The 27,685-nt window shown below is 40.5% G+C and overlaps 1 protein-coding gene across 1 annotated transcript in view; it reads right to left on the bottom strand.

The window, feature by feature from the left end:
* The window catches only part of dlgap1b (discs, large (Drosophila) homolog-associated protein 1b), a 103,320-nt gene that overhangs the window by 13,317 nt on the left and 62,318 nt on the right, over positions 1 to 27,685 (bottom strand). Inside the window, exons 6-8 of the mRNA XM_030756268.1 lie at positions 20,224 to 20,401; positions 19,444 to 19,569; positions 17,904 to 18,159 (exon numbers count right to left, since the gene is read on the bottom strand). Of these exons, the coding sequence (XP_030612128.1) occupies positions 17,904 to 18,159; positions 19,444 to 19,569; positions 20,224 to 20,401 (560 nt within the window). The remainder of the gene's footprint in view (positions 1 to 17,903; positions 18,160 to 19,443; positions 19,570 to 20,223; positions 20,402 to 27,685) is intronic.

Raw genomic sequence — 27,685 nt, 5'->3', positions numbered from 1 at the left:
AGGGGCGGTCGGTATGGGGGAATATTGACAGCTGCGCCTGGCTGTACTAGGTTTGGGATCAGGGTCTGCCAGAGGGGAGAGAATAGCGAACACAGAAGAAGAGCTAAACAAGACTGAGGAGGAGGGACCGGGGTAAATCACAGAGTTACTGCCCGACTCCTTCTGCTCACTTTGTCCATTTGTCCGTCTCACTCCCCATCATGCATGCGCAGTCACACAGAGGCCCAGCTGGAGTCCTTTGTGATAGCGTTACCATGGCATCACATAACAACATGAAGTTTGCTGGGAGGCCTGGTATTTTACCACCAGCAAGTGGAGAAAGGCTTCCACTGGTCAGTCATGTGTTTACTCTGAGAGGTCACACCAGTCAACAAGAAAACGTAAAAGTCAAACGTAAGAAAAAAAGTGAAACAAAAATCAGAATATCGGCAGAAGCGCGGCAACTGAGTGCTACTGCACTGTAAATAAATATCCAAGAATGGTTTTTTTTGTGCAGCTGAAGGCTGAACTCTACCAACCAGTTTTTCTTGGACTGTTTTCAAAAAGGCTTGTCATTGTGTTTCAGAGACAGTGTTTTGGGATGACAAGCACTTTAAAGCTTCAGAGCGTGTGACGTTTCTCCGCTGTTCTGAACAACAGTGCAGCGTGATTACAAAGAGCCTTCTCCTTCAATATTTTCTATACGCTAAAAAAAAAAAAAATAAAGATGGCAGGTTAGCTGCTAGTTACGTATCACTGTTAATCAGTTAATACTGCAGACGCAAAAAAAAACCCCCGGCACGTAATAAACAACGGAGCATGAAAGTTTCTGACAACCCTCTGAGTCACCTCCAAGTCAGTCTACAGCTCTCAGCCACCAGGGGTCAAAGGTCAGCAGAGAGGGTTTCTGCTCTCCAGATGCCTGAGTTCTCAGCAACAATAGCTCACTGTGTGTGTCTATGTGTATGTGTGAGGAGGAGGGGAAGGTGGCGGTCTTTAAAGGGGTGTATATTTAGCATGTGTGAGTGTTTTTCAGGGAGGTAGTTTTCACTGCAAATGGTGCCGAAGTTGTAAACATCCTGAACGAACTGCTACATTTAAATGTTTTTTTTTTTTCCCTCAAGTTACCATACGCATGCATATCAGTATGAAACATTTGTCAAATATGCCTCTAGTGTCCTCAGACCAGCAGTGCTATCAAAAAAGCTGTGTGCTCAGTGTGCCCCTACTGACGGAAACCCATGTCAACAGTGGGTAACTGCCCTGGCAGGCTTGTGTCTCCTGAATCACTAGATAAGAGTTTGTTTACAACTGTCAGCCACCACTAAATCTGGCAGGCAGCTGCTCCCTGTTAGGCAATAGATTTACTTCACTTAACCTACTTTCCTGTGTTCCAAGTTCAAATAGAAAGCCTGGTTACCTGGATTCCTCTTTTATGGCTTCCCACTCTCCTCGCCCTGTCAATCTGTGACAGGCATGGACAGACACGCTGAGAGATTAAAAACTAATGGGGGGGGACAATAAAAACTGAAAATCACATTATGCTTTTTACTTTAGGTAAAGATCTAATGTTTTAGCATCACATCACTCCTGCATGATGTAGCTGATTGTTTTATATATACATATATAATCACAAAATAGCTAACAATTACTCTAACAACAGTGTAATTGCCGACATCAACGCAGTAAATGCCAGCTAGATGACAATCCTGCAATGGCAGGTATAATCAACCAGGATTGCACATAAATATGTACTCTCAAAGTTTCTCCCTGTACAGTACTGAAGCATGTGGGTTTATCTTCTTCAGAACTTTTTTTTTTACATCAAGGGCTTTCTTGTTAGATCTGCTCTGTGATGGCTCCAAGCCATTTCTATTGTTCTCCTCCCTCCTCCTTGGCAAAGGCTTTACCCTGACTATCCTATACACACATGAAGAGATACATCAGCCCTTTCCTTCTGTCCAAAAGACCTGCCTGCAGGGACTGAAAGAATAAAGCCATATAGCCACTCAACATAAGGGGGAGAATTAGAAGAGTGTGAGAGAGATAAAGGTAAAATAATAGAAAGGGAAGTGAGATCGGACAAAGGGTAAATTTGCCATGCCGTTTACTTCACTTACTGTAGATTCCAGCAGCTTTGTGGGGCATAAACCTGAGCATTAGCCCAAACACTAAAGCTAACACACCCACACATCTCACGCTTGCTTTCACTGCACTCATTTCCCGCAGCATTGCTCATACAGTGACCGATACTTTAAGAGCAGATTAGCTCAGTGTGCGCAGTGACACATCAGATGTGCTGGCAATGACAGCATGGGCAACTGTAACAAGTCTAGCATACCAAAATAACAGAATCATGTAGCTGAGGGGAAATCAGTAAGTCATCAAACGGAGTTGCATTTGTGATTGAGCAGTGTCTAAGAATATGACACTTGTTAAATTCTTTTGAAAGACGAAGAGAGGAGTCTTGATGCTGGCATTTTGTCTTGCTAAGTGGATAACACAGGCCACTTAAGCCACTGGCTTTTAAACTAAAAATACCCACAACACACCAATGTTGCCACCACACGGTCTCCAAGTGCTGAACACAGTTCAGATAAAGTATGACTGTCCTCTAGTACTGAAAGCCTGTGGAATTACAGCCAAGTACAGAAAAATAGAACCACAAGCCCGGGGGAATAATGGACACTGGGCATAAACAGCAAACACAAAGGCAACAAAAACACAAGCGGTTGATACACACACACACACACACACGCACGCGCGCGCACGTAAGAATCAGCTTTGGGCCCTGAAACACAATACCAGTGTCATGTCATTACATGAAGGATCACTGCTTGCTGCAGTTGTTATTTGCATATAAATGCAGCAGAATGTGGTCAAAAGTTCACTTCTTTCCACTTACAAGAAAAGGCAAAGTTTGCATGCTACAAGCTCCCCGGGGAGTTACTCTAAAAGGCAAAAAAGTCTAAGGTTAATTCATAAAATGACTGGGCACAAAAAGTAAAAGGAAAGCTGGCCTGCAGTTTTTACAAGCGTTTGAGTTTACTCTTCCAGGAATGCCATGAAACATCAGTGTTGGGTGTTGTTTCACAGCACTGGAGTTTTTTTTTTTTTCTCCTCACATTCCTTCCCCCTTTCCCCCTCTTTGACGTTCTTTGTCCTGACCACTTGCACATGGAGGGGAAAGGAGACACTGGCGGCCTAATCCACTGCCAGAGGCACACTAAAGCCATCTGGGCCCAAACCAAACGTTAGGCCTTCTGTTTCTCCTATATGAGAGGAGAAACGGAGGAAGGTGGGGGGCTGCAGGGTGGAGAGGGGTGGAGAGGGGGAGATGGAAAGTTAAGAGAGAGAGGAAGGGGAAAACGAAAGAAAAAGAAATGCAGGAGGTACAAGAGAGGCTAAGGGGGGATTTGGAACAAGAACCAAGCAACACTAGTGCACACTGTCTTTTGTGGTTTCCATTCCTGACCTTTTGACCCTATACATCCTGTTGAAGGGGTCGAGGGGGCAGCGTGAAAGATGAGATTGGAGCTATAGGTACTGGCTACATGTAAGTGCATCTGTGTGAATCCAAAAGGAGGGTGAAATGCAGCCAGATTGAAACAGAAAAAACATACAAATCCGTGAAGATGCTACAGAGCTCTATGTGTCTCTCTCAGGTGTGACTTTTCACACCCCTCTCTCCCGGCTTCCTGTGTGTTTACATGCACTACTTGCAGAATCTTATGGGGGAGGAACAATGGTCTCTCCAACATTCCCACTCTCCTGCTGAGAGCACCCATTTGTCTCCTGCATTCCTTTTCCCATTCATCTCTTTCTCTCACTTAACTCCTGGAAAAAAAAAAAAAAAAAAAAAAACTCCTGCTACTTTTTTTTTTTTTTTTACAAGGGGGAGGGTTCAAAGCATGTGTCTCAAAAATCTGAGTTGAATCAGCTCCCTTCAACACAGCCTCTCCCCTCCTCCTCTTTCCTCTGTTTTACTTGGTTAGCGAAGCAGCAGAGCTTTAAGAAAGGGAGGAGAAAGAGGAGATGCATTCTTTCTCTCTCTTGCTGTCTCTCAGTATGCACCAGCGGTGAGTTGCGGCATATTTTTAATGACTGGTGAAGAAAAAAAAAAAAAAAAAAAAAAGGAGGGCTGGGTGTCTTCCCCGCCGGCCGCTTGCACACAGGCTCAGTTACTAAGACACACACACACACACACACATTACTGTAGCTGAGTCTGGGACTTTCACAGAGAAGTCTTTAATTTGCACTGGGGCCTGGCCTCCCACACTGCACAGCCCAAACCACCCACTTACAGCCGTGCACCATTCCTCTGACTTACTCTAACATATTCTCTCCCCTCCAGAACAGTGAAAGTAACGTGAACTCACAACCACATAATTTAGCTGTCAAATAAAGAAAAAACTTTAAGCATTCTGTCAAGACAATACAGCAAAGAAAACCATGTTTTCCTCCCTTTCAAAAAACTCCCATCTCCTTTAACAATATATCCCACTCCCTCTTAAGTTTTCATTCCCTGAGGGCTTTAGGTTTGCAGGCCCTGCCCTGCCCAGCTTTAGCATGCAGGAGCCATGAGGATCATCCATAGTCAACAGTGAGGAAATCCTTTCAGGGCTTTGCTTTTCCTTTGCTCCTCCTGATGCCAAAACACAGACAGGAAAAGCAAAAATGGGGAGTGGGGCAGTCCCTACCTGACAGTGGAGCCTCTATCCACCTGAACTGGTACACGAAATGGGCTGTCTACTTTTTTTTTTTTTTTTTGGGGGGGGGGGGGGTTAAATCCTCAAAGTAAAAGAGTGAATTCTTCACATTAACAGCAAACTGCTGTATGTGTACTTTCTGCAGAGTGGAGACAGCAGGGGACCAGTGCCGCAGCCATTCTTTGTGTTTGCAGTAGCCCTGTCAACTCCTCCCTGTGGCCCTTTCTCATTTTCCCCCGCTTGCCTAACTTTTTTCAAACCAATGGCAGGACAAGAGGAATGAATGACATTCTCTTTGCTTGTGTTTCCTGTGTCAAAAGCGCCACTCTTCCTCCTTAAACGGCTATAATCAAAGCATTCCAAACTTAACAAGCAGGGACCAATTAAGTCGTAAGTAAATATAGACACCCAGCAGCCACTAAAAAAAACCCTTTAAATCCTGCAGATTTATCCTATTCACTTTTATTCTGCTCCAGAGCATGTTCAGACAGGAAATCACTGGTGAGTCAGGTCATAGAAACATACACTAATTAAACCTGACTGATACTATATTATAGCAAAAATGCCTGCAGATCCTACTTTTAAGCAAAGGTTACTTACAGTCCCATTGCATCAGAATTTAGGTTATGCATTAATGGGTCGACACTTTACAAGTTGGTCCAGATGACCAAATTTAACCAGTAACAGGCTTCAAAGCAGGCGAGACTATAATGACATCTAGTGAAAGATTTCATATTGCATGTCTTTTCTACATCAGGATCACAAGAACCTGATTTGCTTCAAATTGAATTTTCATTTAGAGATCTGCCCGACAAGAAATTAAGAAGGAAGGTACACAGCCCTACACATGAGTGACAGGTTAAAATGCAGCTATAAAATGCAGCTATAAAAGCTGGAAAAGCAGATCTACAGATGTAAAACTTTTGAACAAAAATTTGATTCTTTTGGAACCATTTATCTAGTGACTAACTCTCTTAAGCTGTCACTAAGCAGTATGAAAGAGATGCTCCGTGTTTTCCACTCAAGTCAGTGAAAGAACGACAGTGCAAGTTCCCACTGGCTTGCATTCTCAGACAGTCGTGACAGGATGAAGTAATTACTGAGTGGCTGACACACCAGCATGGATAGGATTTATCTTCTCCAGGAAGAGAGATAGCCAAATCACAGTTTACCCACATCGAGCTCCCAGTTCGGGCTTGATCCTGCAGCTGCAAATGGAGAGGCCACACACAAACACTTTGACACCATTGCATGCGTACACACACCCTCATGCTCAAAAACCCCATCGACTTACAGCTGCCAACCACAACTGAGAATGGTGTCTTTCTCCTTTTTATTCCACATGTGTGCCGAGCCCGTGCTAGTGTGTCACTACATGCCTTGACCCAGCCCTTGTTTCCTGTCAAACACACCTACTTGAACCATCAAAGCACGTAGAATGACAGCATTATGCAGGTGTGTGTGTGTGAGAGAGAGAGAGAGAATCGGAGACAGATGACACCGGAGTACTGTTTAATTTACATCCCTCTTTGAATAATAATTCCACCTTAGAGGATGGCAGCTTTGATCCACTGACACACAGGTGTAGCTCACATGCAGAGGCATACGTTGCTAAGACAGGGCTTTATCCATCCCTGTAATTAACGCCAGTGTAGGATATAAGAATACTATATGTGTTTGTGCGTTGCTGAGGAACAGACGAGGTAGGGAGGATTGATGGAGCTCAAAGGTGCATTCCTGTACAGCGTCCTCAGCAAACGCTGTTTGATGTCCATGTCTCGGAGACAGATATACATCTAGGAAAGCATGAATGTCAGTCATGACTCAGGGGTACAGTATCTCACATTGATCACTAATTCCTCTCTCTCTGCGCCTCTGTAGGTTACACACAGATGCAGAGAAACACACTGGTAACACTGACAAGACAAAAACGGCACCTAAAATATTATCGGAGAGTAATCTCAGAACAAAACTTGAGATTTGCCTCGCATACACAAGTTAACTGCTGTGGGAGAACACCAGAAGATTGTCAGGACTTATTTTACAAGTAGGAATTCAGCTCCCTCTAGTGGTGACCAACTAGGACTAAAACACAATTCTGTAAAGCAAATGCAGTAGGTCAATAGAAACATATCAGATCAGATAGAGATCAAATCTCTTTTTGTTGAATATCCACTGCATATTACTAATATATATATATACACACACACACACACACACACACACACACACACACACACACACACACACACACACACACACACACACACACACCACTAAATTTGAAACTCGATGGTGTGCAAGACTTTATGTTCCAATTCAAAGACACAGATGATGAGGTGCAATTTTCTTTTTCATGTTTACTGGAAGCTGTGGAATATTGTACATAATAAAAACACGTTTTTTGAATCTGGACTATGTTCAAAAAGGCATCAAGAAAGCCTGCTTCACTACAATTACACATTTATTACCTGCTAAACACTGCATCATAAAATCAGTGATGTACACACATCATTTGTATCCAAAAGAGTTGTAGAAAGTACAGTCATTTTTGACGTTAATTCCCAGAGTGCTCATAGCAGCCATGCTGTCAACTTTGTCCATTTTGTAAAGTGGAATATAAAATGCTTTTTTCCCTCCCATCTGAGCAGATACCAGAGTAACATCATCATCTTATACAGCATTTTCAACTTTTTCAAAAATAATTTAATTATGTTGTTGAACAACTGAGGTTGGGCCAACAACATAAGAAACAGAAAACAGTAACGGTTGGTAAGAAGTTGGTTAGCACAGTATAGCGTTCCTTAGAGCTTCACGGCTTAGTGCTTAGCTGTTTTAATTAACAATATTTTCACCTGACTTCTTCATCTTTGTTCTTTGGTCTCTGTTCGGCTTTTCGAGTGGATTACCAGAAATCTGGAATTAACTTTACCCACAGTGCAGAGGAATTAGCAGGCTGATGAAAGAGGAAAGTTGAAAGGGAGTTAAGAAAACCTCAGTAAGAACACCTAAAAATGCAGGTACATTCTGGCACATCGCATCCAGACACGTCAGCTACTTTACCAGACAAATGCTGTAGGTGCATGACTCAGTAAATTTTGAGTGGGTTGTATCTTCTACTTTTTAATTTTCCTTGAGTGTGTATTCATCGGTCTCACTTTTCTTTAAATTTTGTCTGCAGCAGCCCTAAGAGAGGCTGTTTTTACAAGCAACCTGTCATTACATCTCTATCCAAAATTCAGTGTGGACTAATCATACCTTCTCCTTCTGCCTGTCATTCTCTTGGCAAGTGATTTGTAGGGTTAACTTGAATATTATAACTGCTTCATAAAAAAAGGGAAAGACAGATTGGGGCAGCTGCAGGCTTAGCACTAAGCGATTCTGAGAAAATATGACTGGATAATTGGCAAGAGGGTACATGATTATGGGGAGGTAGTACTTTGGACTGAATTAACAATGATTGTTGTGCTCAGTAAAAATGGACTGAACTGAAAGGAGATCAAGAGAATGAGAGAGGAAAGCTTGACTGAATCTGTTAGTCACACAGATGTATGCACCACAACAAACCTGAGGCAGCATTATATCTACTACACTAAAGTACACCTAACGCAGCCCAAACAGCAAACTCACTGGCCACTTTGTTAGGTACACTTGGCACACTTTGGGCCCCTTGGTACCAGTTGAGAATTATTGAAACACCACAGCCTACCTGAGTATTGCTGCTGACCGTGTCCACCCCTTTATGACCGCAGTGTACCCATCTTCTGATGGTTGCTTCTAGCAGGACAACGCAACATGCCACAAAGCTCCAATCATCTCAAAGTGAGTTCACTGTACTCAAATGAATACACATCATGGATGTGAAGTCGACAATATCTGAGATATCTGGCATAGTTAGTTTTTACAACTGTAATTAGTGAGCTGCAGAGGAGCTGATTAAAAAAAAAGAAAAAAAAAAGAAGGAAATTTGGAAGGGAAACACTATTGGGAGACGATTAAGCAAGTGTCCTCTTTAAAATGACCTTACCTTGTGGGAACAATCACTTCTGAAAGCCTCTTACTGCACAGCATCAGTTTAAGTGCCAATACATTTAAAGAGCTGGCATTTAAAATAAATTATAGTGGTGAAACTTTTACCATGAAAAAATCATTTTAAGGGCAAACTGTGAGTCACTACTGATGACTTGGAACATATTTTTGAACAAAACTGATGGAAATAAATGATCCCCTACGGTAAAGTAAGAACAACCCCTACAGTATGAGAACAAAAGCTAAATATGAGGTAAGAAATAAAAACACTGACATGTGTAACAGAAGTTGCTGATTAAAATTAAAGTGATAGAATAACTGTCAAATCCAAGCACAATATATAAATACATATTACAACTACTACCCCTTACTAACTCAGGGTTATTTATGACTTGATAATCTGGTGTTACTGCGATGAAGGACTTTCTGGATTAATATGTCAACAGGTGAATGCTCATTAACTCATGTTCAGGATGGCCTCTGTCACTGACACGATAGCAACATAATCTCACATGAATATGGCCTAGTTGGATCACCGGAGCAGTGTGTGTCCTGTACATGTGCGTGTGTTCCGAGTATGTTGTGCTCAGGAGGGACACTGAGCCTCATCTCAAAATAGAAAGGAGAAGGATGGTAGGTGAGCAGGCAGGCAGCATAGCTGGCAACCCTACGCATGACTCATTCAAACACAGATGGTTGGATAGAAACATGGGGCCACAGACTGCTCATCTGTCAAACAGCAGGGACTTAGCAGCCCTCCATCTATCCTCCGAGGCCTTGGACTGCTAAGTGGCACCAGTGATATTTCCCTTGAGGACTGTGTGGGGCACAGCATGATTCTCCTCTGCCCTCTGGTTGTTCACTTTAACTAGCACAGAAGTCTGAGATGAACCCCTATGAGCGCCAATTCCAGAGGAGGCCTGGGTCTGACCTAAATAACTAGACCTTGCAGATGACTGTGTTGTGATGCTGTGCCAGGCTCGTGTGCTCCGCGCCATTAAGGCCACACCTGTTCCCACCCCCATCAGACATATACCAAAATAAACCAGGAGCTGGAAGACGATCAACATTTCTGGGCTTTTATGAGTGGAGGCTGGAAGCATATAACTTGTGGCTAATCTCACAGGGGAGATGTACAAATGTTGACCAGTTTGGAGGGAAAGTAGTTGCAGAGGGCCTGAAAGTTAATTTAACAGCAGCTTTACACAGGCCACAGATGACTCAGTAGAAACTATTTAAAACTTTTTGATTTAAGTAAGATTTTATAAGGTTTTAAAATGTCACTGAAGATAAGGATGTCCTTTTTTATTTAGGATTACGTCACTTAATTGTAATCTTCATTTATATAAAACGAAGCACTTTGATTATCGTTCTCTTTTATTGTTTTTTAAATGTAATTTCATGAAAAGCATGAATAAGCAGAAAGCATGGGATGGGCACTGAAGAGCTCAGTGTAAAGAAAGTCACAATAAAAATAATGTCCGCTCTGGACTTTCACAGTAAATGTCACTGACGCACTTTAAAATAAAAAAAAGTATTGCCTGCTGTTGTTGACGACTAGATTTTACGCACGTCACTTCCACTGTCAACACTGTTGTGACTTTTTAAGTAGTTCTATCCGAATTATTCCAATAATTTAACACCACTTCAGTGTGCTCAGCGTTCAGCTTTCGTGGCACATACTTTTATTTTGAAGGTCACACCTCTTATTTTCCCCGCTTCTTGCCGCAGCTCCCCATCGATCGTACCCCACTCGCAAACAACAGACAAACACAACAGCGGTTTCTACTCACAAAGATGTATCCAGTAGTCACACATGGCCACCAGCGCGCTGTACAAACACTGAAGTAACGACATGAGACGGGAAAATCCGCAGCTCCGGGCTGAGATGAATCTTCTCTCCCTGTTTTCCTCTTTCACTCTGACGATATTGGATCTTATGTCAGGATGTGGACGCGCCTTGACCCCCCCCCCCCCCCCCCGCCGCCCCGTGCAAGCAAACTTAATCACTCATTCAAGGGTGGGACAGTCCCGTTTACGGTCATAATGAAAACTTTACGCTAATAAAATTCCCCTTCGGACTTTATAAATGTAGCTCTGAAATTTACGCAGATATTCTAATACTGATCTTTTTATTATCTTAAACTAGCGTCTCTTCCGCGAAATGTTTAATATGCATATTTCATATAACCCATTTATACTATTACCAACGATACCAACGTAAAAAAAAAAAAAAAAAAAATTAAAGTTCTCATTTTTGGTTTAATAGAAGCCCCTGAGAATCAGAAGCACAAAGCTTTTTGTATTATTAAAAAACTTCCAGAAATTCACTGAGATATGGCCATTCTAATGAGAGTGACTTCCGCCTCTTTTGTCGTAGACATTGCATTACAGAAGTGCATACTGATGCAATAATTTTTGGAAGAATAACACTTAAAAATATATCCATTGATACGTTCGCAGCGCCATCTGATTCTGTGAAGAAAACATCTTTAAAAAGTAGTTTCTACCATTAAAAACCACCTTTATTAGCACCTTACCTTTGAATTTCACCATCTGACACTTCATTGGCTGTTTATAATCACTGGAAAACCGGTGGAAATAGCACTTTTTTTTTCGGCGAATTACTCAAACTTTCTTGACTGGAAGCGCAACTGCGAAATGGGAAATCTTAAACGCTATGACTTTTCTTTCAATTTTGCAAGGAAAATGGGAAATATGTGGAGCAATTTATTGCAACATATGCACGCAGAAAAACAGAGTTTGTACAAGTGTGAACGCCCATATTTGGTATATCCACCTTTATTCAAATCTCTTCTTTGGATGTTGGCAGCCTTTTGTCCTGTTATTTGTCAAGATGATCCCTCAGTAATGTTGAGGTCTGGGCTCTGGGGAGGCCCATTGTACATTTCTCTATCAAGGTATGCTTTTACTGCACTGGCAGTGTGTTTGAGATCATTGCCATGCTGAATAATGAAGCCACTGCCAATCAGATGCTTTCCAGACAGTAGCTGGATGAACTGAAGGGTCAGCTGCATCTCTCAGGTCCTGCGTCACATCTTTGCTGTATTTTTTCCCCCCTATTTCCCACAGCCAAGACTTTCAGATGCTGTTCATCTGCTTAAATAGTTCTTAGATCTGACACGTCTTCAATTATCCTCCACTTGTCCAGTTTCCTCAAATTTTCTGGGGCACATAGCACACCATGCTGAGACATGCACCTTGTTGGTGCAAAAAACTATTTTATGCCTGTCAAACTGTGTTATCTTTGGCATTTTTTCGTAAAGTCGACTAAAGAAATGGGAACAAATTATGTGTTTTTGTGACAGGCTGCTAACAACAAAATATCTTCTTCTTCTTTTTTAAAATAGCTATGTTAGACCATTTAGCCTTTAAACCACAGGTCCTGCCTGAAAATGTGTAAATGCAGAGCGTGCAATCCCTCACATCATGCAACCATGACAATGCCCAGACATTCACGCCCTTATTGGAAGTCAATTAGAAATCTTCCCAATCCTCAATCCTTATGTGAAGTTGAGAAGATTGCTTCTTTTAGCAAGCAAAATTGAAAACCACTTCACTGATAGGCCTACATATACAGCTGGAGCTCCTTTAAAATGAAAACTCAGAAGCACAAAAATAGTCAGCCAAACAGAGGGTGTGATTCATAAACTCCGATAAACTAATGACTGCCACCTTGTGGTGTAATAAAAGTGTCCTTTTGCACTCTGCATGGGTAGGACCATGTGGCAGCAATTTTAATGCTGGGCTAACCTTTGTTATTGCACACAGTGCTTATGGGGGTTGGTGGGAATGTTGAAGTTATGATTTTCTTGTATGCAGATTATATAAAATACTATTTATTTTACAACATCTGTCTGTATCTAATCCCTTTCATTTTATATTGAAAATTATCTTGCAGAACCGGCCACCAGTCAGAATGCATGGCAACAACACAATATAATAATAAGTTGATTGCACTACATTTTCAGTCCTGACCTTGTTCTGAACTCATCACTCATCAACAGACACAACCAGCAAGCAGATGGCCAAATCCACAGTAACTGACTGTAGCAGCTTGGAGCCGAGAACAACTACTCTGTGGTCAGTGTTCAAGCGACTGATGAATCTGTCAAAGCTAATGCTACCACAAAGGCCTTTCACCTATAGTCTGCCTTACCCCCCCCAAAAAAGAAAAAAACATGGGAGGATAACACAGTCAGCCCTAAGTGGCATTTTTCTTTGCTTTTATAACACATGAGTCAGCCTGACATATGACACACAAAATTCTGCCTTGCTCTGGGATATTTGCGTGGGCTGGTGGAGGTGTGAGGGGAAATCTGGCCGGATGCTTGGCTTGATCTTGATTCACCCAGACTTCAGCGGTCTGTATCCCAGCCACTTATATTTAGCACATCCAGAGATATTTATTCTCACAAGCTCTCTCAGAACTGAATTCCTGGGAAAAAAAAAAAAAAGCCAGTGATGGCAGTGATTGTTTTTAATTGGGTCAAACTGTCTTGTAGTTTTTCATCCGCCCACTCACAGAGCCACTGAAGGAAGAAAGGGCAGAGGTGCAGTGCTGTGTTACACTGAGCCCCTGGGGGCAGTGTTGGACAGGATTTATTTCAGCCTGCGGTACTCTACTGTAAGACAGAGTTTGGGATACACAGGCAGGGGTTGTGATTTGAACAGAGTAAAGCCTGAAAACATTGCAGTAAATTTAATCTTCCAGTAGACCAAATGTGGGAAAATGTTGCTCTCTGTAATTCTTAGGAAATATTAAAAGCAACAATGTTTCAATGTCATTTCCTCTAGTGACGCCTTTATAACTCCTAATGTTACAATAAGAGTGTCTATGTTCTTCTTTAATCTGCTAGAAAAACCCTCATATCCACTCATATTAGATATTCTGTCCATCCAGAGCTTATATCTGCTAATTGCAAATATTTATTGCTGACACAATAAGTTATTAAAAATAAAACTAATCAACTTAAAAATTGTTTAATACTTGCTGATTTTCTTTATTTGTTGCATTTTTTAATGCAGACATTTCCATGAAGCAGCTAGACATTTATTTTGATCCTCTGTTGTCTCAGTTTGCATGTTTAATTCTTCTTCCATCTTTTATTTTTACTAAAACTTTTTTTTAAAGTGGGCAATCTAAACTACAATGATATATGACATTTTAAGTCTTTTATTAGTATTACATTTTTTAATTACCACAGTGCAAGCAGATAGAAAGAAATATGCCAAAAGCTGCATAAGAGAACTAAATGAAGAGGTTGTATTCCCCTCAGTGTTTACAAGACCATCAGCAATATGGAGCACAATAATGCCTTAAATGCTTACTTAAGGAATGCTTTACTCAGCACAACGCCTCTAGTAGGAGCTGAATAAAATTCACAGCCATTAAATCAAATATTGTCCTGTAACTGATTACATGAAGCTGGGGCAGGAATGGCTGTTTTTTTTTGTTTTTTTTTTTAAACCAAATCCCTTGGCACCTCTGAAAAATAGTTGCTGGGAAAATGAGGTTGGACAAATGACAGCAGGTCAGCGAGCACGAGAAACAAGGGTGAGAGAAAGAGAAACTATCAGAAGCTACGGCAAAATTCCCAGACTTAAGGTATGGACATGTATGGTTTATGATAAAAGGTCATTTATTCTTCCTGAAGAAGTAAAATTACAGGTTGATTTACCCACACACCTAACATCTCACGTGACAAGGCAGAGGATCTAGCTGTCATGGAAGAAGGCAAGGAAGGACAAGACAAAGCAGGGTGAGGAGGTGACGAATATGTTAACAGGAGACGACGTGTGGTGAAGGAGCCAGGGCTTAAAGGCAGTAAAATCCTCACATTAACCGATTGCTATGGATTTTCCCAAGCTTTACAAAGAGGATCCGCTCCAGATTTTGTTAAACCGATCCAAAGAAGCTGATGTCTAGGCCAACATGTCTGTCCGAGGCAATAGCAGTATGTCTATGTTAGTGAATGTGCAGGTTACTGTGTGTGTATGTGTGTGTGTGTGTGTGTGTGCGCCAGTTTAAGCGGGCATGGACGCAGGCAACAGCAGCCACAGCTACTTCATGTTCAAAGAGACGAGATCAAAGGACAGCCCTTTACTTCAGTCTCCTTCCTCAGGATTAAAAAGATCATCAATAATAATGGGCTGAAGCAGTGCAGTGGGCAAACCGGAGAGGAGCATGAGCGGAAGCTGATAGGTCTCTTGCCTGCTGTGCGCGTGCATGTGTATGTGTGATATTTTGGCTTTTTGCCGTGGGGACAAGTGGGAGCTGAAAACCATAAGTGCGGGCTGTTTTTCTGGAACCAGTGCTTGAACCAGCCTTCAGAAACATCATGCAATATTCACCAAAACAACATCTTCATTTCTCACTTTGGGCTCCCAGACGATTTCCTGCAAAATGTATTTGTGTGTGTGTGTGTGTGTGTGTGTGTGTGTGTGTGTGTGTGTGTGTGTGTGTGTGTGTGTGTGCGCGCGCTTGCTCGTGTGAGTGTCTGCATTGTGAAACAACTGATATAAACTAAACTGTAAAAACTGTGAATGTTTGCTTAGGAGGACGTCACTGTGCCAGCAGTTATATGTTGTTTATAGCCTACTATGTACGAGCAGAGTGAGAGAGAGAGACTGCAAATGTCAAATGTCTGTTATGAATATGAAATTATAAAATGCATAGTTTGTTGTGTTTTCCTGTGGGTACAGGGTACTTTGAGTAGTGAGTGCTGCAAAATGCCAGCCTACAATCATTTTACAGCAAATCTCCATTATGTGCACATGTTTTCTGCATTAATATGGATAGGAGGCAAAGTTTAAAGCTACCACACATTGCTTTTGACTGCTGAAACACATTGTAGCTGTCCTCTGGATTGTTTCGGATGCCAAAACAGGACCATATCTGAACCAATAAGCAAATTAAATCTGTAACCTCTGGTTGGACATACCTTCTTCTCCTTCTCTAAATGCTCCCCTTTGTTCATTTGCCGGTACTTAAAAAAAGGAAATTCACAGAAATGACTGAAATGTTGAGATTTCCAATTAATTTCCAGAAACTGTAGTTAGGAACATTATTTGGTGCAAAAGATATAATACCGTAGCAATAGCTGAGAAGAAAAACAGAAAAAAAACCCCCCCAAACAATTAGATTAATCTTCGAAACCCCTATAAAATCTGATTATCAGGTTTTAAAGGAGTGTTAAGATTTGGGGGTGTTGATTCAGTGGTTTGAGACCATCTGCCATCCCTGTACAATGCATTAGGAGAAAATGGCAACAATGGTAACTCCCACCTAACTTTATCTCTGTGAACGAGCACATTAAAAATGTAGTCAGGCAAAATGTAGTCACAGAGAGACTTTTTTTCCTCATCTCCCTCCAGTCTCCATCTCTTCCTTTACTCTTCAATCACAGTCTTCCCCCAGAGGGAGAAAAAGGAGAGGTAAAGGTAATTAATTACAGTGACTGATGACTTTGTGGTGAAGATCTAAGGAGGTGATGTAGTGTACAATAGTACAGTTATGACAGGAATCTGAAGCAATCCCCTACCTTTAGTACCAACCACAGTTAAATGCTTTCCACATCACCTTGTAATATATCACTCTTCTAATGACCCATGGTGTGGATTTGAGCCTAAGTTGCAACTGATCTCGAGATAATGGGAGGTTGGCAGCAAATTAAGGTCAAGGGTAACAAGAAGAAGAAATGACATACAACTGAGTCATGGGGAGGAGTTGTCGTCAGCAACACACACCAGACTATTATCTCATCCTTGAAATTCCAAAAATATCATTCCATCATCTGTCCAACTAAGGCATTGCAAGGATGTTCATTAAAAAGCCAACAGCTGTGAGGCCACTTTTTCTAAAATATGTGCTACAGAAAAATTTGACATGCACAGACAGAACTATCGGCTTAGTCACTATTCGCCTCACAAATTTTTTAAAGGTATTTTCTTTACTTCACAGATCAAGGCATGTGTGATTCAGCCAGAGAAAGAGAGGCTTCCTGTATTACATGTAACAGCTGTCTAGCATGAAAACCCCATTTTAGTCCCTACACACTTCACCTGATAGATGATCTTCATTATCTCTTCCTTCCTCTGAAGGGGGAGCTTTGAATGTCTTCATCTTATCATTCTCTTTCTCATTTCTCTCTTACAGATCAATAAGTACTAACAAACAACAGAACAATCAAATGAATCCTCCATTGCCTTTAATTGCACTGTTAACGTGGCCTCGTCTTTGATATACAATCATAGAAACGGTGGGGTGCAAATTTATATTTTGTCTAGTTTCACTACCTGGAGCCGGAGATGATAGTCTGCAAAGAAGTCAGTTGGACCAGTTTTTAAAGAGCCTTAAATAAATGTTTGCGCAGAGTGAGTAGTAAGCCCTTTTAATTCACTGAACAAGTTTTGCAATTCTTCCAATTTGCAGTTAATGTGTTTAATTAGCTGGCTGTAACCTTTGTCAGCCTGGTTTGGGGAAATGCTGTCTTTTAATTGGCATAATTAAATAATAATGGAAGCGAACACCGATGTGCGTCAGGCTACGGTGACTCAACGTGCACCGTGTAAGGGAATGACGTCGAAGCATAGAAGCACCCAGTGTTGGATGCCAGCACCACTCAGCATCAATACTGCATGCAGTAATGCTGGAAAACTAAGCGCTCCAGACCATGAGGCACACAAGAGGGCTAAAATAAGATCCAGCAGTCAGTGAGCTTTACAGCTCAAATAAGCTCTTATGTGAGAAAAACAGTCCGGCATTCATCTTATTGTATCAGAGAAGAAAACTGGGTCAGATGGATAATAATATTGAGGGTTTGAGTCTGTGTTTGAAAAGTGAAACTAGTTTGCAGCTGACTAACCAAGTCAGCACCTTATTTTTTATGGAAATAACCAAGATTGGGTTTCCACAGAAGAGGGAAAGAAAGGAGAGAATCTGATTTGATGACCATCAATCATATGTGCATTGTTTGTCTATAGATAAATTTCCCAGTGCAGAAAGTGTAGTACTAAGGTATTTGTTATCTGTTTATATGTTTATACATATCAGAAATCACAGCACATCCATAAAATGTCCTTTCTCAGCTCATATGAATTTATAACAGATTAATGTATGTTCAGTCATGAGTATGCATGTTTTATGCACGTGTTCCCACCCACCTGTGCTGCTCTGGATGGTTCTGACAGTGGTGGTGGTGCGCGGGGGTGAGTTGGTCCCCCTGCTTCCTGCTGTTATGCTCCCCTCTTCCTCTTCCTGGGAGCAGCCTTTCTCTATGGCACGCACATAGCTGTGGCTCCGCATACGGAAGCACCCGGGCATGGGCAGGTCCAGCGCATCCACTGCCTGTGACTCCATCTCACTGAACACTGACTCACACACTGCCTCAATCTGCCCGTTCACCTCCACCTCGCTCACCTGTGGAGGAGGGGAAAACAGATAGACATACAGTATGTGCACACAAACAAACAAAAGAAACAAAAGAAACACACATGTGAGTGCACACACCCAAGCACGAGAGAAAAAAACATGAAAAACAAAACAAAGAAACATGAACAATAATAATGCACAGGTGCAGTGTAAGACAAAGGTGAATGGGCAATATATTAGAGTAGCAAAAGTCAGAATAACATCGCTTAGTGCTGCAAGAATTGCTGTTACTGTGTTACTCTGGTGGTTGAAGCTTCACCAGGCAGGAGTTTTATATACAAACCCAGTTAAAGTGCAAATTAGGCGCTGCAACATAACAATTGTGTTGCAGTGTTACCAGTAATTTGTGGGAGATGGATTCACCATATTTGGGTTAAAAAAAAATTCAGTTGTTTCATACAAATGCATCTCTGCCCAAGGAGAAATAATAAAAACAGCAAAAGTCCTTTTACAAAATGATGGGGAGAAATATATATATATTTTAAAATCAGGCTGAAATCCAGACATCAAAATAGTCACTTGCAGTGAATTATGTTCTACAATTTTGTGCCTTTTGGTAAAGCATCACACACTATTCAAGCTCTTTTTTAGCACATCAAATCACAGAATTTCCATGTCAGTGCAGAGTACACTAACTCAATTTTGTCACTGCTTTTACCTCCATGCCGTCTTGTGAAGCTTTAAGCCATTTACAGGAATTTACATATAGTCCACTTAAAAAAGAAATACATTGGAGAAAAATAAAAGACTATACAAGGTGTGTGTGTGTGTGTGTGTGTGTGTGGGGGGGGGGGGGGGGGGGGGGGGGGGATCCCTGTAGGATAAAACATCAAAGGGCTATACAACACAGTGAAATACTACATGTGTTATTAAAGGTGAGAATGGGAAGTGTCAAAGCTAAGACTACTGGGATTTGAGATGTGACTCTAGGAAATCTAATTACACCTACATCATTAGCTAGTGCAGCTTCAAAACAGGCTCTAAAGCAAACACAGCTCAGAAAACTTTCTACAGACATATGAGATGGGTGTGCGGGACAAATTGGGTTATGTGAGGGCAGATAATATGAAAGAGTTCCCAGGATATCTTCACAGGGAGTGACACAAATGAAAGTAGCAGGACTTGTTAAGGAGAGTCAGAGGTGTGAGAGCAGACTGTAGAGTTTGGAATCAGGAAGGTTTGTGGACCTCGATTCAGTCTACTGACATCAGTTCACACTAGATGTAAACACATGTCAAATAGAGTGAGTAAAATAGAGAACCTAAGCAGCACCTTTATTCTTTTTGTAGATGCCAGGTCCAGTGTGACATTCTCTTCTTGGCCTGCTCCATGCCAGGACTTGAAGGGATGTCTCAGGGGTCCATCATTCAGATGGTGAGGCAAACTGTTGCCCCTGGGCTTTGGAGGGGAGTAGATATTTCCATTACCCCAGGCAAAAAAGGTAAGCTAAGCTCCCCTGACACTACAAATAATGCAATGTATCAAGCAGTGCTCAAAATCCAAAAGGACTAACATCTTATTTTGCATCTGCCAAAACACTATACAGATCTCCACCATTGTTTATCTTGCTTCCTGGCCGATTCTTTAGTATGTCCAATAACTGTCACATCACCTCAAATGCCCATTATTATTTGGAACCAATCCGACTTTGAATTATTCATAAAAATCACATTGCTGCATGTTAAATGAGGAGCACAGTTTAAGCCTGTCATTTTGGTTTGCAAAATATGCTGAGGCAGAAAGAGCGTATTATGGCAAAGGAGGGAACTGAGGGAGGTCTGCATCCCCTCCTGTTTAATTAGCCAATCTGAAAACACCGGTATCATCTGAGTTCCAGAAAGCAGCATGCAGACGTACACACTAATTAGGAGATTGGGGGTTTTTCATATTTTTCATAATTTGCCGGATGGTGACCTGATTGCTAATTTAGGTTTTAGAATGGCTACAGATAGGATTTCCTCCCACCGCACGGCCTTATTGGACGTAACAGTAGAAGTACGAGGGCTGTAGGGGTTGGTGAAAAAGACGCATGGGACCCAGAGTGCCACCAACCTGGCTGATGGTGCTCATTGCTCTCATGTAGCTCTCGTTTCGGGAGCGGAATTTAGGCGAGGCCAGCAGCCCTGCTGGGTCCAAGCTGTCCAAACTCCTATTGATGGAAACCTCACTCACCGCCCGCAGATAGCTGTGACTCCGGATCTGCAGCTTGGGTGAGTGCTCTGTGGAAATCCTGCCACAAGAGAAGCAAAGAAATAAAAAAAGGAAGGGGCAAAAAAAAATAAAATAAAATAAAGAGATACAAAGTCAAAACAGGGAAAACAAGAACTTGATAAAAAGGTGAAAAACATAGCATGATAAAGGCAGAAAAAGAACAGAGGTAAAGAGGGAGAGATAGAGCGATGAAAAGAATGTGAGAGAAGGCATTTTCAAGTGCTTGGAAGTGTGTGAACCCAAAGATACAGATCAATCCACAACTGCTTCGGGAGGCACTGTTATCTAATCAAACAAACTTGGTTCTATCGAGAACCACTCACAGTAGCTTAGGTAGTTTGTCCTTGAAGCTCCTTGTAAGCACTTTCTAAACCACTTAACCATGAGAACAGTTGTATATACGCATAAGGAAATGAAAGTGTGTCTGTGTGTGTGCCTGTGAGGTATATTTAATTTAGAGACTTTCACATCAAAACAGATACATATAACAGGCGCTCAAAAAAGCCCTACAACACACACAATTCCTGTATCCAAGGTACGAATAGGTGTCTGATTAACTGTCACCTGCTTTCAAACACTTAGCAAGCTTACTAAACCAAGAGAGAAAAGACGACACTGAAGATTACATAGACTATATTCTTAAATTAACTGTGAGAAACACAGGCACAACATCAAAATTTTTGCACCCTCTCTTTTTCACACACATATATAAGAGCATCCACATATACATACTTTACTTATACAATTCTTAGGCTCTGCCTTCATGTCAGATCAGCTTTAATTATGCATTTCCTCCTTAAAATAGAGTGCTGTTACCACAGCAAAGCAAACTACATTACTCATTCTTGGATGGAAAATTGGAAAGGAAAGGTGAAGTGGAAGAACAGATAAACTCCCGAGATAAGAATAAGTGTGCCGAATAGACAGTTATTAATTTTAAAACATGTCTCCATTTAGCCCATCTGTCCTCCTGACTCTTTAATATTGAGAATAATATATTAAAAGCTACTGCACTTACACAGAGAATATTAAGAGTAAGTCGTGCTGCCACTTAGTTCGATCAACGCAACTGAAGTTGTCCATCAATGTGTTCCAATAGTATAACTGTATTTTTAATGCCTTTTTAAAAATCAGTATTTCCACCAGGTGTCAGGAAAAGAAGAATCTGGTGTGATGTCACTGATTCTCCAAGTACAGTTTTATTAGACAAATGTCATGTTTGATCATATCTTTTGCTCTAGCAAAGCTGAATTGAAACTGACTCACAGTGGTCTGATATCATGCCCAGGAGTAACAAAGTAAGTAATGTGTAATTAATGGGTGAGCTGAAAATTGTAGAAGAGCTGAAAACAGAGACCCCTTAAACAGAGTCAATCAGCTACACCTGAATACTTGACTAATGGTGTTTATATATATATATATATATATATATATATATATATATATATATATATATATATATATATATATATATATATATATATATATATATATATATATATATATATATATATATATATATTATACAGAACTCCAACTGTCTCAAATCAGATTCCTGATCAAACACTGTGGTGGTTATTTGATTTATTTGATTGAGTTTAGACATTTTTAAGAAAAAATGTTTTGATTAAAATGACATACTGTTTAACTGACACAGTCTGCTGTATACAGGAAAAAAACAGTGATCTCCCATGTTACAGTCTGGCATTTAGCAACATACGTGACTTCCTTCTGAACAGTCATAACTTTTCAGGCTTTAAATTTTGCTCTTTTTTTCCTCCAGCATTTTATAAACCAACCACTCAGTGTAATTCATGGTTGCAGCACTATTTAAAAGTGTGACAAAATAAATCAATAAATGATACACAGAGTAAACAAAGTCTGTACTCCTATGTTCTACCTATACTTCCCCATGCAGCACTGCCTACAGTACTGCAACGGTTCACTTGATTATTGAATTGAAACGGTACATATTTTAAACCAAGAAAAGAGATTGGTGTGAGTCATTCATATCAGCCACCTTGTGTCTGTGACTGTGGGTGATTCACAGAGGAATCAAGTCAAGGAAGAACCTACCCACATCATTTTTCTATCCACATTTCCTCTTGATTTCCCTGTGGGGCTGATTATAGAACCAATGATGTCTATTGTGGCCACTTAAATTGCAGACCCAGCCTGTAATCAGTACCAGTTAAGGATGGGGGGGTTCAGCATATTGTAAGGTGTTCTACTATGAAACAAGTGACATAAATGAAGACATTACATCAGGAATCTGGGTGCTGTGTGCTCATTTCCTCTGCATTTCTTGTTCTTTTCTCATATTTCTTCTTTCCTATCTTAGTCGTCATCACATCGTGCCTTTTTTTATTGCTTCAAGTTATTTATTTATTTTTTTTCCCCCAACCAGTTCCCCTTGCCTCCCCGCGTGACAAGATTTCTCAGTCTGACTGCTTTTACCTTCTTCGCTTCCATCTTTCTCTTGCTTTCCCCTCTTAGTATATCTAAATAAAGAGCCTAAGCACAGCGGTTGAGATGGAAGGATGTGTCTTAGACATAGAAAATAAACATGATAAAAACTAGGCCACAAATAAATGTTTGTGGCAAAAAGAAGGCTTGGAGTTAGTGAGTGCGCGAAACAAGAAAGGATGTAATTTTCTCCTGAGCTTGTTGTTGTCTGCCAGGAATAATCCCAGCCATTCAAATACACAGTCTATCTGCATGCCTTGTGTTTTAATAAAGAAGGTTGCAATTGGGCGAGAATTAGCAAATTTCACAATTGCTTAAGAGCAATTCCCGAGTAGTCAGGGACACAGTGGTCATAGAATGAGCTCTAAAACACATGGAACAACAAAACTGATTATTAAATTATTGCGGAGTGTAACAGACTTGTGCCAGCTCCCAAAAGCACCATGTGAAAACAAGATGTCAGCTGCTCCCGCCGCATCCTCTATCTCCAATGTGCAGCACTGCAGTTTGGTTTGTTCCACTGGGTTCCATCAGATGATGATGGCGTTCCCCGGGCCAAATTCAAGTCATTAGTGGGCCCCAAGCTGTGCCACTTGCACTTATATAAGGGTGTGTATGTGTGCGTGCTTGTGTTTGTGAAACCAGTAACAATGACGGAGCACCCACTGGTGTTCTTCTCATCTCTGTATATTACACAGCTAATCAGTCACAGCCTCGTGCAGCGACATCAGACTCGTGTCCTCAATTCTTTAACTGTTTCAGTGCAGTATGACACAAGATATCTCCAGTGGGTTTAGACTGCCAGATCACGTATTGTTATGTACAGTATTACAAGTGGCTGGAAGGTACAGTTATGGTAAAAAGAAAGTACACCCTCTTTAAATTCTACAGTTTTATGGATAAACACATAATAAAACAAAAATTAAGACAAAGAGAACCACATGTATGGTGATGCTTGATCTCCGTAGGAAAAAAAAAAAAAAAAAAAAAAAATCAATGACACCATAGATAAGGGTGAATGTGACAATTTTCCTCGATTTATCGAAAGCATTTGATAATATTGATCCAAAAATACTTCTTGGTAAACTAGAACATTATGGTGTTAGGGGCATAGCACTCAGTTGGTTCAGAAGTTATACACATGAAATGAAGTGATATGTAAATATAAAAACCTCAAAATCTCAATGCAAAATGATCAAATGTGGGGTCCCTCAGGGATTTTTATTAGGACCTCTTCTTTTTTTTCTATGTTAATGATTCTGCCCATTCTTCTAGTATTTTATATAAAGTAATGTTTGCTAAAGATACAAATCTATTTTCATCACATAAAAAAATTTGAGTTTCTTCAGTATACTATAAATGAGGAATTGATCAGAGCTTGGTTTAAATCTAATAAGTTATCGTTAAACGTTGGTAAAATGACATTTATAGTATTTCACTCAGCTAGAAAACAGCAATGTGCTGATGATATATGTATCCAGATAAATGGTAGCCCTAAGGTCCACAAATTTGGAATGACCTTCAAGGCATTTTAAAAATATTAACATCATTCCCTGTTTTTAAATCTATCTTAAAAGAACAATTGCTATTAAATATATTGGATTTTTGACTGCTGTATCCATGGGACTTTTTAAACTGCAATTATTATATCTTTTTTTTTTTTTTTTTTTTTGGCGCCACTATCTAAATGTAGTGAATTAGTCTAGATACCCCTTAGGATTTTTAGGGTAAATTTGCCCTTTGGGGTATAAGTTATATAAAATTGTTTAATAGGAATGATAGATATATTTGGTTGTATGATTTAATGTTGGGCCCCCCACTCATAAGCTGGGATTAGCCTTTGGGGAGTCCCATTTCACAAATACTTATTTTTATATCATTGTACTTGGTATTTGTATGCTATTTGATTTGTGAATAAAACTGAACTGAACTGAAATGACCTAAATACAACCTCAGATGAACCTCATTTAGTGGGGTTAGGTTAATTGGTGATTCTAAAATGCCCATAGGTGTGAATGTGAGTGTGTATGGTTGTCTGTCTTTCTGTGTTTGCCCTGTGACAGACTGACAACCTGTACAGGGTATACCCTGCCTCTCGCCCTATGACAGCTGGGGTAGGCTCCAGCCCCCCCTGACCCTGAAAAGGATAAGCAGAAGAGAATAGATGGATGGACAACCTCAGATGAATGACAACACAAAGCATATTACACCATGTCATTATCTATTAAACAAAAACAAAGCCAAAATGTAGAAACAGTGTGTGAAAAATCAAGGACACTCTTACTGCTTCCATAGGAATTAAGAGGGTAAGTGCAGCCAGGTGCTGCTAATCAAATGGACTTGATTTACTAATCATTAGCAAGTGTGAGCTCTTTACAAAGGCAGACGTTTTGGCAGTTTGCTGGTCTAGTGCATTCAGGTGTGTGTTAAAACAATGTCAAGGAGAAAAGACATCAGCAATCTTAAAGAAGCAATTGTTGCTGCCCATCAACCTGGGAAGGATCACAAGGCCATTTCCAAACAATTTGAAGTCCATCACTCTACGGCAAGAAGGATTATTCACAAGTGGAAAGCATTCAGGACAGTTGCCAATCTTGCCAGAAGTGGATGTCCCAGCAAAATCCTTTCAGGGTCAGACTGTGCAGTGCTCAGAGGAACTACAAAGAATCCAAGCGCTACACGTCACTCTATGGGCCTCAGTTAGCGTATTTAATGCTAAAGCTCACACCAGTACAATTAGAAAAATCACTAAACAAGTATGACTTGTTTGGAAGGGTTTGTTAGGAGAAAGCCTTTTCTATCTAAAAAGAACATGGCAGCACAACAGCTTAGGTTTGCAATGTTGCATCTGAAGAAACCACAAAACTTCTGGAACAATGTCCTTTGGACAGCTGAGACCAAAATGGAGATTTTTAGCCATAATTCACACACTGTGTTTGGAGAAAACAAACACAACATATCAGCACAATCACCTCATATTAACTGTTAATCAAGGTGGTGGAGGAGTGACGATTTGCACTTGTTTTCCCTCCACAGGACCTGGGCAACTTGCAATTATTGTGTTGACCATGAACTCCTCTGTATCCCAAAGTATCAAATGCATCAAATCTCAAGTGTGAAGCCATCTATCCAACAGATAAAGCTTGGCCGAAACTGGATTACGCAACAGACAGTGATCCCAACAGAATGGCTGAAAAAGAAAAGAATCAAGGTGTTGCAATGGCCCAGGCAAAGGGCAGAGCTCAACTTGATTGATATGCTGTGGTGGGACCTTAAGTGCTGTGTCACAAACCTCTCTGAATTGGGTCAACAGTTTAAAGAAAAGTGAGCCAAAATTCCTCCACAGTGATATGTGAGACAGTTGTACAGAAAGTGATCACCTCAAGTTATTTCAAATTATCGTTGCTAAAGATGGTTCGACAAGCTATTGAATCAGGCGTGTACTTAGTTTTTCACAGGCCTGTATTTTGGTTGAGTTTTTGTTAAATATGTGTAATATGTCATGTGTTGCTGTTTATCTCAGTTTACATTTACCTACTTGTTAAGGACTAGATATTTTTTATTATGTCCTGATGTATAAAACCTTAGAACTGACAGAGGGTGTACTTTTTTTTTTTTAGTATGACTGTATGTAAGAGGGCAATGGATTAAAAAGGAGATTTCTGGTTTAATACAAATCAGGTTTTTATTTTTTTGGTCCTTAATTCTGTTTGTCATGATAACTTGGAACTCACAGAAGTAACAGGGAACAGGATGACATTACTACAGTGTAGTTAGGGAAGCAGAAAAACATGGGCTGTCAGAGACAATCAGACAGGAAGTAAATAAGTCAGCAATAATCTACACCTCTGCATTTGGAGGAAAAATTAAAGTGACTACATTAAAGTTGCACATAGAACTCCCTCACTGCAGAACAAATCTGTGTATGTGTATTCACAGTTATGGCAAGAAGGGTATGCCAAAGTCAAAACAGAAAGTTGGTCTGTAAAATGTGATTGATGACAGTCCTCCTGTCCTGATTCCTGATTCCCATCAACTTCAGCACAGTATTTTAATATTATAGGAATGATGGCCAAAACTACAAAAAGGAGACCCAAGTGGTATGAAATTAAAATTTTAAATTAATTTATTCTCAATCAGACTTGTCCTTCAATCAATTTGAAGTTCTGAAATTTGAATGTTCCATTTCTTTAGAAAGAGATTTAGTTCTACCACTGGGCTTGACACGTGTGGACTGGATAAAAAAAAAAATGTTCTTGAAGGACTCTGTTACTGCTGAATACTTTATAAACTCATGCTGTGAAGAAATAGACTGCAAAGCAGAGAATGCCCTATATAACAACAAACAGCAGCTTGAAACTCTTCAAATAATAAAGCTCAGCTTTTAACCTCAGATCATTCAAAAAGGATTGTTTCAAGAAAGAGAGAAACAGTTGATGATGTTCTCAACCCACAATGCATTTCCAAAGAACGCGGCATTTATTTCTTTAAAGAGACTTCAGTAAGTGAACTGGTATTTTAAATGAGAGCTCCGTCTCTCTCAGTTCAGTGTGTTTGTGTAATTGTATGCCAGCTATGAAAATACAAGCATGTCTTTATTGTTGTAAACACAGAAAAGGTAATTAATCTGTGATCACCAAGAGCCAGGAACTTACACATAAGCCACACTGCTGCTGGGAGTACGTGTGAGTAACACTAACTGCCTCCATCTCAGTTGTTTGTTGACTTTTTCTCTTTGACTCTCATTCCCTTCATCTCTCCAGTCTGCTTCACTGACACTGTGCAGTCTGACTGCAGGCTTTTGGCACACTTAACACATCTTATTCAGAAGCACATG

The sequence above is a fragment of the Archocentrus centrarchus genome, chromosome 20 (genome assembly GCF_007364275.1).
Source record: "Archocentrus centrarchus isolate MPI-CPG fArcCen1 chromosome 20, fArcCen1, whole genome shotgun sequence".
In the NCBI taxonomy this organism is placed as follows: Eukaryota; Metazoa; Chordata; class Actinopteri; order Cichliformes; family Cichlidae; genus Archocentrus; species Archocentrus centrarchus.
The sequence above is the reverse complement of the archived record's forward strand: the minus strand, read 5'-3'. Positions and strand labels throughout refer to the sequence as shown.